The following is a 16234-nucleotide window of genomic DNA, read 5'->3' on the forward strand; positions in this document are numbered from 1 at the left end:
TCTTCACAAGATGCTCTATAGAGTAAATGCAATCTCAATCAAAATTTCAGCAAACTTTTTTTTTGTGGAAATCCACAAGCTGGTTCTAAAATTTATATGGAAATACAAAAGTCTAGAAATATCCAAGATAATTTTGAAGAAAAGCTAATTTGAAGAACTTACACTGTCAAATGTCAAAACTCATAGTGAGAGTATAGTAATAAAGTCCGTGTGCCATTTGCACAAGATGAGACAAACTGAGAATGACACATAATAGGAAGTGCAGAAACAGACCCAAATCTATAGTCATTTGATTTATAACCAAGATGATACTGACGTGCATCAGAAAAAGATGGTCTTTTCAATTAGTGGTATTGGACCTATTGAATATTCATATTGAAAAAAAGAAATTATACTCAAATCCATTCTAAGTGGATTGTATGTCTAACTGTGGAAGGCAAAACCAATAAACTTCTGGAATAAATCACAGAAAAATATCTTCATGCTGTTGGTGTAGGGAAAGACTTTTAAAAAGCACTAAACAGGGGCCAGCCCAGTGGCACAGCAGTTAAGTGCTCACATTCTGCTTTGGCGGCCCGGGGTTCACAGGCCCGGATCCCGGGTGCAGACATGGCACCACTTGGCAAGCCATGCTGTGGTAGGCATCCCACATATAAAGTGGAGGAAGATGGCTATGGATGTGAGCTCAGGGCCAGTCTTCCTCAGCAAAAAGAGGAGGATTGGCAGTAGATGTTAGCTCAGGACTAATCTTCCTCAAAAAAAAAGCACACTAAACATAATGGATAAATAGGACATAAAAAACAAATAATGCATAATAATTGATAAATAGGACTACACAAAATTAAGAAGCTGTTGATCTAAAGACAACATTAAGAGAGTGAAAGGCAAGCCCAGAAGTTGGGAGATGACGTCTGCAATACATACAACCTAAAGTGGACACATGTAAATGTGCAAAAAACATTTGAAAATATGTAAAGAACTCATATAAGGAAAGACAGATAACCAATAGAGAAATGGGCAAAACATATAGACAAGTACTTCATAAAAGAAGATATCTACAAGCCAGCCCTGATGGCCTAGTGGTTAAAGTTCAGCATTCCCACCACTTCGGCAGCCTGGGTTCGCTTCCAGGTCATGGAATCACACCACACATCTGCCAGGTGCCATGCTGTGGTGACAGCTCACATGGAAGAACTAGAAAGACTTACAACTAGGATATACAACCATGCACCAGGGCTTTGGGGAGGAAAAGAAAAGAGGAAGATTGGCAACAGATGTTAGCTCAGGGCCAATCTTTCCCTGCAAAAAAATAAGGAGATATCTAAAAGGTAAATAAACAGTTGAAGAGGTGCTCAAAATTCTTAGTTATCAGGTAAATGCAAATTTAATCATAGGATACATTTACAGATCCACCTGCATGGCTAAAATGAAAAGGACGGACAATATCAGGTTTTGGCAAGGATGTGGACCAACTGGAAATCTCATATACTGATGATGGGTATGTAAATTGATAGAAACCACTTTGGAAAACTGTTTGGCATATCAATAAAAGTAGAATAGATTTATATCCTGGGATCCAACAATTTTACTTCTTAAAGGTTAATTAAATTGATAAATACCTAGCAAAACTGATTAAGAAAATAGACACTAGTCATTATTATAATGAAAAAGGGGACATCACTACAGATAATTCAGAAATTAAAATTAGTATTTCAGAATATTGTGTACAAAACTTATGCCAAAAAAATGAAAACTGAGATAAAATGGACAAATTTCTATAGAAATACAACTGTTCAAAATGCATATGAGAAGAAATAGAAAATCAAAATAGTCCTGTAATTACTAAAGATATTAAATCTGAAATTAAAAACTTTCCCATAAACAAAACTCTATGTCCATGTGGCATTACAAGTGAATTCTACCAAACATTTATTATCATTTTGAGCAACTGGTAGAATTAAGAAAAAATCCATTTGACTTTACGTGATGCTAGCATATTCTCTTTTAAGGCAAATGGCACTGTGATCTTGGAATGGGGAGAAGGAATCTGGCTGTGGAATGAAGAATAATTGTATAACTATGATAATAAACAGTTTATTGATTTCCAATATTAGAATTGATCTTTGGCAAACCTCAAAATATTTAACTATCAGTAAAGGCAAAACGTACATAACATCTGCTTTGACAATGTAAAGTAAGATCTATCAAATGCAGAAGTTCAAAACTGTAGGAAAGTGTAGAGGCAGTAATATGCGTGTATTGCAAAGTGAGGAATCAAGATACACTGTTGAAATTTGATGGAACAGGAATATAGAAGTTTGGATACTTACTTAATTTACAAAGCTAACAAAAAAGGGAAAACACAGTGATAAAACTGGCAAATATTGCGAGAGGAGGGGAATGAGATAAAACAGTATAAATGTGCTAAATCTTCATCTATCATAGATGGAATTCTATAGATAATGACTAAGACTTTATTATTTAGCAACATAGAGTTAATACCAGAAAAAATTAAAACAGAAATAGTTAAAAGCATTTGTGTCTGATGAACAGGACTATTGTAGTAAAGGGAAGAATGGAGGGGTGTTAATTTTTATTATTAACACCTTCTCTGCAATCTGATTTTTTAAAATGTGTATCCATACTACAAGAAAATGTTTTTAATAAAAAAACATAATTGGAGTGGTATGAGAAGAGAGAATAAATAGAGAATAAATAAGTATATAAGTAAATAAACTGAAAGAACCCTAGGTTATGTAAAAATATGGCATATGAAGAAAAAAGGACAAATTAAAGCAGAAGAGAAGGAATTTTTAAATAAATGATTCTGGAACAATTTTTATTTATTGAGATATACTCACCTCACACCACACGCCCAAATAAATTCCAGGTGTATTAATGAAATAAAAGTAACAATGAAACCATGAAAAACCAAAAGAAAACAAAAGTTAATGCTTTTTTATTTCTTCTTGGAGAAGGAATTTCCAAGCATGGAAACAAGGAAAAAAATTTTGAGGGCAATATTTGATATATTTGACAACATAAGAATTGAGAGCCTTGTTATTGGAAAACACAACCTAAATTGGTTCCCCACCAAACTAATTGTGGAGAAACATTTGTAATAATAAGGAAAATAATTCTACTATATCAATAACATGTTAATGCTTATTGATAACAAAAACATCTATTAAGAAATTATTTTGTCTGTAAAATTTAGAAGAATGTCTATAGAGAAACTATGCAGTGCCCATTAGAGCTGAATGAAATAGGGACTTTCATATAATGCTTAAAATTTATTAGAAAGAAATGTGTGAATATGTATATGAACTGAGATAGGTCTGTAACTTTTGACCTAGTAATTTCACGTCTATTGGTCTTGAGGAAAAATCAGAAATTCTGACAAAAGTTTATATATTTAAAATACAAAAAACGTTCAAAATGTTTAAAATGAGAGAGGGATGGTTGATATGATGTAACATCACATACATACAATCAACAAACACTAATTGTTTACTATGCCCCATGCAGTGGTGGAACAACGTGAACCAACAGAGGCGACTTCGTGCTCTTATTGAGCTTACGTTCTAAGAATATTTAATGATGAAGGAAAATGCTCAAGATAAACAGGAATCTGTTATCTCAATTATGTAAAACAATACGCAAAGAGAAAGACAGCAGCACACCAAACTGTGAACAGTGGTTCTCTGTGTGGGAAGAATGGTGATGCTCACCTTCCTACTGGTACTTCAGTATTTTCTAACTTTTCTATCATGAACACATATTTCTTTAGCAATTGGAGATATATACTTACAGGGTGGTGGCGAGGATTAAATGAAGGATAACAAGTACTTTGCAAAGAGGAAACTTTCAACACATGTCCGTTTTTCCTTCCCTCCCAACCTGAACATTGATTTTGCCCTCTGCTACTCTCCTTCTTTACTAAGGATGGTTTGGTCTGTTGCCGTCACATTTTTGCATTTCTTTATAGTAAGCATATTTTAACTTTTAATGAAAATTTCCATTATTATTAAATGGGTTGCCATTATTTTTAGAGAAGTCCCATTGCTTAAAATAGTTCAGACCTATAGGCGAGAGATCTTGAGGCAGCCGTACTTGCCAGAGCTCCTCGAAACATTCCGTGGAAAGAGTTGCTTTCTTTACCGTGAAAATTGATAGATGCTGTGTTCCCATGGTTACTGTTCTTCCGTTATTAACGCTAACAATCTCCATTGTTAGCCTCCTAAATAAAAGCAAGGAGATGTGCTGATCTTTAATAGCATGACTACGGCACTGACATTTTCCAGGCTGCTTTTACTTCTAGTGCTATTCTCTGTGTCGTGCAGTTAACACAGTGTCAGACTTACACAGAAACTCCAGTTTTCAAGAGTTTCTCAAAAAGCCATAAAATTGCCTGCTGGGCAAGAACTTGCCCTAAAACGTGCCCTAGCTGAGGGTCTTTTCTAAATTAGATGGTTATTCAGACTGCGACTTCAGATTACTAGCATATACAGTGTGTGAAGTAGAGGCTGTCTCTTCTGGACCTTGACTCGTTCCTTGAGACTTTCGCTCATCACGAGCACTTGATGACGTGGATTATGTTGCAGCCTGGAAATGTTTGACTCATATCAACTTTCCTTTACGTCTTACCTTATTACATGTTGGTGACCTGGTAGTTTTAATGGAGAACTGGCGGGTACCTTGGGAGGGAACCTGAGGGATAATCGCTGCATTTACACACCAGTTAGGGAGCCGGCACTTGTGGGAGAATGACTGAGGAACGGTGATAAGACAACACGAAACACACCGCGGCAAGCACATCAAGCACTGGCCCATCACTGAAGGCTATGAAAAGTGCAGGCAAGATGCATAAAGTTGGTTTGGAAGGGTGTCTTAGTCTATTCAGGCTGTTAGAACAAAATACCACAGACTGAGCGGCTTGTAAACAACAGAAATGTATTTCTCACAGCTCTGGAGACGGGCTCTGGGGAGGGCCTCTTCCAGGCTGCAGACTGCTAACTCGCGCCGTGTCCTCACGTGGTGGAAGGGGCAAGGGAGACCTCTGGGGTCCTTTTATAAGGGCACTCATCTCATTCATGGGGCTCCACCCTCATGACCCAGTCACCTCCCAAAGGCCTCACCTCCCAATACCGTCAGATCAGGGGCTAGGATTTCAACATATGAATTTGAGAGGGACACAAACATTCAGACCAAGGCAATCCCAAACATTTATTAAAATGGGTATAAAAAGAGTTAGAATAGCTAACCTTTAATGAGCACTTACAATGTACCAGGCAGTGGGTTGACTGTTTTACATGCCCTCACTCTCTTAATCCACAAAAATCCATATGATGTGGGTGCTTTGGTTTCCCCAAATTTCCTTGTGAGAAACGAGGCACAGAGAGGTACAGGAGTCTCCCCGGGTTCTACAGCTAATAACGGTGGAGCCAGAGCTCAAACCCAGCAGGGTGGCTCTAGGGCCCGCTCCCCGTGGGGAAGGGCTTCCAGGCACAGGAAGGACACAGAGGGCCAGGCCACCCCACCCCCAGCTGGGCCCCACCCCCTTTATCTTGCAGGCTGCTCGAAGCCTGATTACCTCACCCCTTCTCCCTTCTTTTCCCAACTTACTCATTGCAGGTTATAAGGGCCAGTTGCCCTGGACTTCGCAGCAGTCTTTGCATCCTCTGTTTAGAAACCACTTGGAACCACACACACACACACACACACACACACACACACACACACACACGATAAAGTTTAAGGGCGTGAACATTTGAGGAACATCTGCCTAAAGATCCTCTCTCTCCCTCCCTCCCTCCCTCTATTTCTCTCGTCTTCCGTTCTTCCTCACCTCTCTCCTTTCCCTCTTTCTCTCTAGTAATAGGCAGTTTTAGCAAAAAAATGTATGAGACTTGGAGTTCTTATTTGCACATCAACATTCAGGATGATCTTTGAGCTCAGGTACCGTTTAGACCCACACATGAGTTCTGATGAAGCAACTGACAACTACAGAATTTTTTTATAAGCTCTGGTTTTTTACTTTATCTACTTAAACAGGCCAGCACAATCCACCTTATAGTTGCAAAGCTCTGCTATTTAGCATTTCTAACCCTTAAAGAAGAGAAAATTAGGCTTAGTAATTTGGGGGTTATTTTTATATTTAAGTCCAAATCTCACCCAATCCATCTAGGCCAGTGCAAGACAAGGAGAGTAGCAGATGGTGGCGTGGGAGCTTGGGCTGAGCATCACGGGCATGCTGCACCCGACGAGTAAGCCCTTCACTGGGTCAGCTCTTTGCTCCCTTGCTTTCTCTTCACGGGGTGCAGCATACTTGGCCTTTCGGAGGCTGGAGTGGCTCATGCTGCAGTGCTCATGACACCCTTTTAATGACTCCCTATCAACAAGTGAGCTACACTTTGAGAGCATGATGGGGGGAAATGCCATGCAACCAGAAGTGGTTTGCAAATATAGCAAAACATATGGTAGAGATTTTACAAAAGTGTGGCTATTTAGACAATACCTAAACTTAGAAGTATGATACACACTTCTTTTTTCTGCTTCTTCTATTAACCAGCAAGTACCAACTACCTTCTTTACATGTATTTTGCACACTCTTAAATTTGCTTTGAGAAGGATCTAAAGTTGAAATAGCTTTTTTTTTAAAATGTGGCACAATGCTGTTAGACCAGTGAACAAAGCGTGATTTTTCACACACATCCAGCTAACTGGAATCACATGGGGATAAGACCTTAGCTTTTGCCAAAAAATTTCAAGGGAAATTTTTTCAAGGGAAATAATAGTTTAAAAACATTAATCATAAAAACCATAGCAAACATGCAATGAAGTATTTTATTAAGGGTTTGAACTTTCTGGGTGTGGAAATCAAGACAGTTAAGAACTTGGTGTTTTGTTAACATTTTAATCATCATTAGTTTTCCATAGAGTGAATTCACAATATTGCAGGAGACTTATTACAAGAAATACTCTTTTTAAAAAAAGAACAGAATCATGGCAGCTTTATTCAAAATAGTGAAAAGCTGGAGACCGTTCAAACGCCCATCAGCAATATGATGAATATACATAAATTATAGTATATTCACGAAATGGAATACTGCACAGCACTTCAAAAGAGAACTGCTGCTAATGGTAACAGCATGGATGAACCTCACAGACATAATGTTGAGAGAAAGGAACAAAAGCAGAAGATTATACACTGCGTGACCCCATTTATGTGAAGTCCAAGTACGGATAAAAGTCAGACGGGCTTCTGCCTGGCTCCAGTTGTCACTGTTTGGAAATCAACAGCCAGTCTAATCGCTCTTCTTTTGTAAGTGATCTGTCTTTTTTCTCTGGCTGCTTTTAGGATCTTCTATTTTTCTTTGGGTTTACTGTGATTTTTCAAAATTCCTCCTGGTTGAAATTCACTGGGCTTGCTGCATCTGAGATGAAGTCTTTCAACAACTCTGAAAAATTCTTTCTTTGAACAGTGCCCCTTCCACATTCTCTCTATCTTCTTCCTCTGGAACTCAAATTAGACATTTGTTAAATCTTCTCACTTTATCCCTCTTGCCTCTTACCCTCTCTTTCACATTTCCCACCCCTCTTCTCTCCAGATTTTATTAATTTCATTCTCCCAGTCACTTTTTTCTCCTCAGCAGCTGTGTCTAATCTGCTATAAGGGCAGTTCATTGAGTTTTCAACTTCAGTTATTATATTCACTTTAGACATATTAAATGAGTTATTCTGTGCCTGATATTGTCAATTTCTAAAGTCTTTGGGGATTTGTTTCTGTTTTCTGTTGTTTCTGGTGAATTTTGCCTGGGATGTCTCCTCTCCTTGAGTATTTTGTGAAGTTTGCTTGATTGTTTTGGAAAGTTACCTGCAGGAATTCTCTAAGGTCTGATCTGAAGTTAAGTTCCTCTGGAGAGGATTTGCCCTTGCCTCTCAGAGTGGCCAGCCCTGGACCGTTTTAAATTAGATTTTCAGCCTGAGTTCCTCCGGACCACCCAGGTAGTATGGATTTAGACTGCCGGCCTGTGGCTACAGATTCTCAGAGGGGAGCAGACAGATTTACTTTCCCCACCTCCAGTTCAAAGTGGAGGCAAGCGTCCTTTCTGTCCCCTTCTGAATATCAAGGTTCCCTTCTCATTCATCCTTACCTCAGGACTGTAGCCTAGAGGGTTCCAGATAGCCAGAGGTCTCCTGTTAGATTCTCCCTTGGGCCGCCCTATGCTTTATGTTCTGTGCTCTGAACCTATGCAGCTATTAAAGCAGAAACTCAGCATCCCCAGGGTTTGGCCACACACCTTCAGGGCATAAGTGGTATTTAGTATGACGGTACCTCCCAGGACTCGTACTTCACTTCCTTTGGGGTTCTGCACCTTCCTTAATTTAGTGCCAGCTCAGTAATGCATTTAAACGAATGGGGGATGTTTTTTCAACATTTAATCAACTCTTTTAGTTTGTAGTTAAAAGGGTCATTCCAGTGTCTTATCAGCCATACCTCTGGAGACAGAAGCCCCACGGCCTGCTCTATAGAGGCTGGTTATCTTCTGCTGGGTGCCACGCCTAGAGTTTCAGGAGTGTTCTAATTAATCATAACACAGTTCTACATCCCACAACCCATCTACAAGTCCTATTAGAAGAAAAATGATTTTTTCTTACCTACCATCAGAACAGAATTAGGCAGGTGACTGAGACTTTTCTGGGGGAATGTTTGAGTGGTAGAAAGCCTCAATGATGTTGGAATTACATCTTCACATTTTACGTCAGTCCAAACATTCTTCACTATTTCCATTGTTGGAACAGTGGGAAGCTTGGAATGGGTTTTATAATGCAATCATTCTTCCAAATGCACAACGTGGCACCAGTCCGAGCTCTCGTAACCATCTCCAAAATGAGCAGAACGAATCCAGATTCTACTGTAACAGTCTGGCCTGTGGGAAAATGATTTGCTGATTTATAGGGATGGAAGAAGACCATTAAGGTTATTGTTCAAGTTTGTTCTGTGAATTGTCTTTTCTTTCCCTCCCTCCTGCTCTTTATTTCTTACTTCTTTCCAGAGTATAGCATATTTTTATAAAGGTCACTGGTTTGGAAATTCCATGTAGAGATCAATAATAGCATTCATAAGTCAAGCATGATAACACAATACATTGCAGACAGTTATTTTCCAGAATTCACATTTTTTTCTTTGAAATGAATCTGTGTCTACACAGTTATTCTATGATTATAAGTCTGGAAGGCAATCAGATTAGGAAACATGAAAAAATATTTCATAATAATTCTCTTTAAATGGGAAATGTACAAGACATAATTACTGTTAATAGCATTCTTTTAAAATGTTTTCTTTTTTACTCTTCTGGACACCTGTGAACTCACTGCCAATCCATTATTTGCACCTTACATCTCCCTGTGTTCTCTCCCATCTCACCCTCTTGCTCCCCCATGCCCCAAAACCACCACTGCTCTGAAGTTTGTTTATCCTTCCCTTCATGTTTTAGGTTACAGTTTTATCAAATGCCTTTGTATGTTTGAGCAATACATTGTTTAGTTTCTTCTGTTGTTGAACTTCATAAAAATGATATGTAGCCTTCTCAGACTTGGTCTTCATTCAACATTGTTCTGAAGATTGGTCATGTTGTTGTGTGTATCATTCATTGTCACTGCTGTATAATGTCCTATTGTTTGAAAACACTACAGTTTATTGATCTCTTCTCTTGTCAATGATCATTAGTGTTGTTTCCAATTATTTTTTGCTATTTTGGACGGTGCTGCTAAGTACATTCTTTTGTCTCTGGATACATATGTGAAGAGTTTGGGGGAGTTCTTACCTAAGAGCGAATTGCTGAATGCTAAAATGGGTAAATATTAAACTTACAAAATAATGCCAAGTTGCGTTTCAAATTGGTTGCACCAATTTCCATTCTAATCCTCAGTGTGTAAGAGATCCCCTTCATCTGCAAACTCTTCAATATCTGTTATTATTAGACATAATTATTTTTACCAATTGAGTGGGTAGAAACAATATCTCCTTTGTGATCTTGATTTGCATTTCTCTGACTCTTGAAAGTTGCGCATTGTTTCATATGCTCATTGGCCATTACATTTCTTTGTGAAATGCCTGTTCTTATGTTTCACTCAGTTGTCAATTGATTTATTTCTTTTCATTATTATTTTTTATTGCTTTGTAGAAGTTTTAAGATATTCTTCATAAGAAAACTTTATTTGTTCTGTCTGGCAAATACAGTCTCTTAGATGTAGTTTGTCTTTTCACTCCTTTTAAGTATAATCTTCAATAAACAAAAAATGAGTTTTTTCCCACCTCAAATGTGACACATTCATTCAACAAATAGCGGACTTTCACCTTGTGCTCCAGCTGCCAGGGACATCACTGTGAACACAACAATCCAGACCCTCCTTTTGTGGAGCTGACTTTTGGGTGGGCTCATTCTTGCCCCCACCATCCATTGATTTATGGGAACTTTCAAAGCTATTTCAGTTTTGTCCCTATAAAATGGGGTCTGTGATTCTCACCCCGACCTTCCTGACAGACTCTAAGCAGGCAAACTGGTGGCCCTTTCTGATTTGATAGAGGTGGTGGTGACAAGGGGTCGGAGGGACTCACACACATTGTCTCATGTGCTGCCATAGGCTTTGGCTTTAAGTGGGGTCCTCAATTCAAGGGACCCACAGGCCCTGCATTCTAGCTCACCCAAGAAAATAATGAGCTGTGTGACAATGAGCTCCTGTTCTCTGCACTGTTCCACGGGCAGTGTTCAAAGAAACAAATAATCTTAGATAAATTCAACCTAATACTCTGAATACCATTTCAGTGTTTGTCTGCTGAAAATTCTCTAATTAAAAAAGAAAAGTCTCATTTAACATCTTGATTGTAGCACATCCACAAACGAAACGTTGGATCTCTCTGGGCTTGGATGTCTCCCCTGTCGTATATACCCAGATGTGCACTTGAATGAGGGAAAACAATGACAAAGTCTGGGGCGGGCAGACTGGGAGTCTTAGATTTTATCTTTTGTTTGTAAATGATCAGAAAGCTATTCTGTAGGGGAAATGTCTTCTTAGCTTAGCCATCTAAATATCTTCTCTTGAGAATAAAAGGTACTGCTCCTGGAGTAGCTTGGGGTGTCAGGGAATTTTCCACGTTCAACTTAATTCACCGGTAGTCCAGAGGTGATTAGGAATGACTGGCTTTCTCGTGCGCGAGAACCGCACAGGACTACAGCTACTACTAACAGTCACCATGGACTGAGCACTCACCTCTGTTCGCAAGCATTCACTCTTTTTACCTTCACAACATCCATAGAGGCGGCTGTCATGATCTTCCCCTTACAAAGGAGGAGGTGAAGCAAACGAGGTCAGGGCTGTGCAGTGTGTCATCTTAAGGCAGGAAGGACCCCCGCTCCCACCTTCGGTCCAGTGGGGGAAGCCACTTTACACTCCCCTGATTGTCCACCGCGGTTGCACTCAGCCTGCGTGAACTTTGAAGACAGGGAGCTTTGGCACGTGTAGGAGTCCTTTGGGAGGGCAAGTGATGGCATGGCTGGAGGATGCTGCCTGTGGACCACTCTGTCTCTGAGGACAGGAAAGGGCCCTGAATCCTGACCCCCCACTCTACTCTTCTTCACTCTCCAAAAGGATGTATCAATGACTTTTCCCCCCTCCTTTCATCTAGGCACTGAAAGAACTCTGGGCCTGGCAAGCTGGCCCCAGAGGAGGAGGGAATGACGGCCTGGAGGAAAAGGTTCAGATGACACTATCAGTTTGGCGTTGGGCCTGATTCCCTGTAACAGTTTCTGAAGCGCTAATTGCCTGAGCCTTCTCCCTGTGCACTCCCAGCCTGATCAGTCTGATGCACCCGCCAGGCCCGGAGGGCGGGGCTCTGCGGGCTCAGCACGTGCCACCTGCCAGGCTGGGGCAGCCAAGCCTGGGGCAGGAGCTCGGCCCCCGGGCCTGCGCAGGAGCCGCACAGGCCGCGTAAGGGCCTGATCCGGACCGCAGCCGTCTCGATGTTCCATCATTCTCAGGCGCTGTCACCCAGAGGCTCTCAAACAAGCTGTGTCATTTCAAGGGCTTAGCACTAAGCAGATTTACCGCAAGGCCATAATCACGAAGAAGAAAATGAAAATATCTGTGATTAAAGGTGCCGAGAAACTCTCCACTTTCGTTCTTCTTTTTATTAGTCTTTTAGGTATTGTCGTCTTCCACTGTGAATAAAATTTCCTGTAGCAACCGGCAGCCAGGAGGCCTGGGTCTCCAGTTAGAACTGGTTTGCCTTAAAGGATGGAACATTTTGACTCTGTCAATTTTACTGCTTTTGGCACGGAGCGCTGGTTCTCTCTGCAATGTAAACTCGAAGTCGTGGCTCCAGAAAGATTCTCTGACAGCGGAGCGGTCCCTGCCGCTGGTACGCAGGGGCCGGAGCTCACCCGGACTTTCCCTTTCGGTTTACTAGTGCCGTCAACTAAGGCTTGTGAAGTTCTGTCGGCTTGTGATGCTGCTCCAGATGTTAGCTTCACCTTCCATTCGGGAAAAGATGCCAGAGCTTTTCTTTTGGGATATTCTTATTTGTAAACTATTTGCTAAAGATAATAACACAGGAATTTGCCAACGAGCGATGCTTAAGGAATGGTTGATAGAATGGTTTAGTTAATTGAGGGTTCTGGAAAAGAAGTTTGGCACAATCATTCAAACCAATTTTCAAAGTATTAGAGTTCCAGACATAGCAAAATTGGGCCAAAACCCATGCAACCATTCCATGAGGAAATCAGGACACATTTGAGGAGCCTGTTGTCAAAACAGCTCCTCATGCACATGAGTGGAGCTGTGGAGCCAGCGGACGCAGTGAGGTGAGTGATCACTGAGAACTTAGTGATGACCAGTAAGAAATAACTATTTGATGAGGGAGAAATTTTGGGAAGCTTGGAGAAGGGTGATCAGTCATTTTAGATTTTATAATGGCCAAGAACAGGATGTGGTATGCAAGCCACTCCAGGAAGTGGGCTGGGAGTCAGGGCCCGGCCGACAGCTGGAGGAGCAGGGTCATCCAGGGCCCAGAGACCGTGCTGCAGAGCTCCGCTGTGCTGCTGCCTGGACGCCTCCCCACAGGGCTGGGGGCTTCGGGGAGGGATGTCGGCTGCTGAAACCAGCCAGCCGTAGGGGCAGGAAATCAGGCGAATCATTGCAGAGGAAAGAACACCAGGCACAGCCTAAGGCAGGCTCACCAGCTCCAGTGTCCACAGAGCCCGGGCAGGTAACGAGGAGAACGCAGGAGGCAGTCAGACAGTAAGATGACTGGAAGACATGGGGGCAAACGGTGAGCTCAAACTCAAAGTTCTTTAAATAACACATCGGCCAAATCCCAGCTTGTGTTTAAGCTAGGACCAGACTCAGCCTGTGGGCCCCAGTTCACAACTCCTAGTCTCCAGGGGGCCCAAGAATTAGGAAAAGAAAGTCTACAGACTCAAGACAAAGATACAGACCCTAAGACCAGACGTTCTAAAGGTGAAGTAGAAAGAAAATATTTGCAATATAACCACAAATGAACCTAAGAGGGAAAAAGGGAGAAGACAGCTAAAGAATCCAAGTGGTTATAGAAGTAACCCATCTATGAGTTCATGTTTTCAGAGGCTGTACAAAAATGTGGAAGTGGGGGGACTTGACCAAAAAGGAATGTAACAGAAAGAGTGGCATAAACCTATGTAAGTCAGAGGAAGGGCAAAGTTTCAGACAGAACTGAGACCTGCAAAGATGCTAAAGGCAAGAAAAGGCGTTTGGAGCAATAAGAAGAACAAAGGAGGGACAGATCCTTTGCTTGTGGCTTGCAGGAATAGTAACAAAAGATGGAGAAAGCAGAGAGAAATAGAAGCAACAATTCCCGTGCTCCTTTTATCTTTATATTTAGAATTTCTTCATACTTAGTGCTGCTCTAGTCAAGGTCAGATATCCTCCATATGGACAGGACATCTCTCCTTTTTCTGGGGGCACCAGAGCTGGGGTGTAATGCCCCCTGCACCCCACTCCCCCACCCCCACCGCCAATGCTCTAACCAAACACCTGGGCACCATCTGAGAGAGAGAGTGAAGCAGCTGACTCGGCACATGGATCAGGCAAAGTCCTCAGAGCCTCTTCCCCAGCCTCATTGAGCTTGGGCCCCTCACGGTCACTCCCTTGTTCAGTGGATCACACGTGTGAGGCCTGAACTCGCCGGTCCCCTGACCTGCTGGAGAACCACGTGCACACGGTACGGCACAGCGGCTCTCAACCTGGCTGCTCACCAGAACGGCTGGGGAGCTTGTGAAAACACCAAGGCTGGCCTGCCACCCTACACGTGGAGGCAGATCCTCTGGGTCCATTTTTTTATTCTAAGATATAGTCAGGGTTGAAAACACTGAGGGACGCAAGCTAGATATTAGTCAGAAAGAGTGCTTGGGTCCATATTTGCCATTTATGTGCATAGGAAAGTCATTTGGTGTCTCTCTGTTACTTTCCCCATCTGTAAAGTGCAGATCAGGCCCTGACCTTGCCTAGTGGAACAGGTTCCGGTGAGGTCGGCTGAGGGAGCATATTGAAAGTAACTTGTGAACTGGATAATGCTATGCGTATAATTATTACACCACACCTTAGGACCTAGAGAGAGTGAGACACGGGTTCAGAGGAAACCAACGTGGCCAAATGGTCACCATAGTGAAGAAGGACATCACTGAACATACACAGCCTCATCTAGGCTCCCTTCTCCCAAGGGGAGATGTAAAATATTCTATAGTTTACATTTATAAAATGTAAAATATTATACATTTTTGCACAGCTAGTCGAAATATAAAAGGTTTGTTAAGGCAACATTTTCAGGGAGAAAATAAAACCAAGAACATTTAGATCTCCTCCATGGAAAAATGTTTAAACTTGTTCTATTGTGTCTAGATAGTGACCGTTTCTAGGATGATTACAGAATGTTAACTCCGCCGTGTTCCGCTAAGTACAACAAAGCGTGTTCAGGTTTGGAGAGACACTTAACTTAGGATTTTATGATTGTCGTCACTTTGTATCTCAAGATGAAGAACACCTTAAGCTTGACAGGTTCTAATATTTCATGTTTCTTTCTGTTCTCTGTGGACTTGGGTAAAGTTTAACAGTTAAAATGAAGATATGAGAATTCTTATTTTAGCAGTAGCAAGGAGGACTAGAAAACCTCTAAAGGTGAATGCCAGGATCTTGGCCTCCAAATATCATTCTCCACTAAAAGGAACCAGGGCTCCTGGGAGAAATAGTTGATTCCAGGTATAGAGCAGGGAAGCGCACCATGAACCTGGAACATCTTACTGTGACAGACAGTAAGGAAGTGCTCAAAGAATGGTGGAGATATGTCAGAATGACCTGGGGGCCAACCTGCAAGGGCTCCCACTGGCCAAATCTGGGACATTTTGAGCATCAAAATATATAATGATATTCACAGATTATAACTCAGTGAGTAAAATAAGAGTGTGTGAGTCCACACTCATATAAGTAAGTAATCTAGGGAGGAAAAAAAAGCTCTTCCTCACAATAGGGTGCCAACTCATAAATGTAGAGTGAATGGTGGGGCTAGAAAAATCAGGATTTGACACCTATGACAGTAATAATTGATTCAAGCAAGAATCATCAATGAATGCTTAAAGTGGTAAGTAAAAGTTTCATGAGGCAGGGGATATTTTCATAATCTAGAAATACCTCCTCACAAATGACCTATTGATTACAAAGGGAAAAGGAATAACTTTACAGTGGAAAAACCTGACGGACACCACATTAACCGAGACATCGATGTGAACACACCCTCCATCCAATCCAACAGAAAATCCGATCGGATCTACCTTCATAACACATCCAGACACACCACCATCATCTCCCACCAAGAGGGTGTAATTCCCCTCCTCAAGGTTGTCCCTGTTTCCCCCGGTCCACCTAGAGTCTACAGGCAGCACAGCAGCCAGAAGGATCCTGTTAAAATGTGAGTCAGATGATGTCACTTCTTGGAGCAAAACCTTCTCAAGCCCTCATCTCACTGGAAACCAAAGCCCAAGTCCCTGCAATGGCCACAGGCCCTCAGGGTCCGGTCCCTGTGTCTCCAGCCTCCTAAGACTGTCACCCCTGCTTACTCTACATCCACTCTCTGCTGTCCCTTGAGTGAATCAGGCCTGCTCCCATCTCAGGGTCTTGGCACCTGCTGTGCGTTCTGCCTGAC

At 41.6% G+C, this 16234-nt stretch overlaps 1 protein-coding gene across 10 annotated transcripts in view; it reads right to left on the bottom strand.

Annotated features, from left to right (window-relative positions):
• Positions 1-16234, bottom strand: part of LOC139080504 (uncharacterized) — a 78087-nt gene that overhangs the window by 60140 nt on the left and 1713 nt on the right. The window contains exons 2-3 of one of the 10 annotated variants that reach the window (XR_011535059.1): positions 8666-8933; positions 6833-7516 (exon numbers count right to left, since the gene is read on the bottom strand). The exons of 5 other annotated variants lie outside the window; for them this stretch is intronic. Coding sequence is in view for 1 of the 5 variants with exons in the window: in XM_070601343.1 (XP_070457444.1) it covers positions 8916-8933 (18 nt within the window). In the remaining 4 variants the exon portion in view is untranslated. Of the gene's footprint in view, positions 1-6832; positions 8934-16234 lie in introns of those variants that run through there. 4 more of the 10 variants (XR_011535061.1, XR_011535058.1, XR_011535060.1 and 1 more) reach the window with 4 other exon arrangements.

The sequence above is a fragment of the Equus przewalskii genome, chromosome 30 (assembly GCF_037783145.1).
Source record: "Equus przewalskii isolate Varuska chromosome 30, EquPr2, whole genome shotgun sequence".
NCBI lineage: Eukaryota > Metazoa > Chordata > Mammalia > Perissodactyla > Equidae > Equus > Equus przewalskii.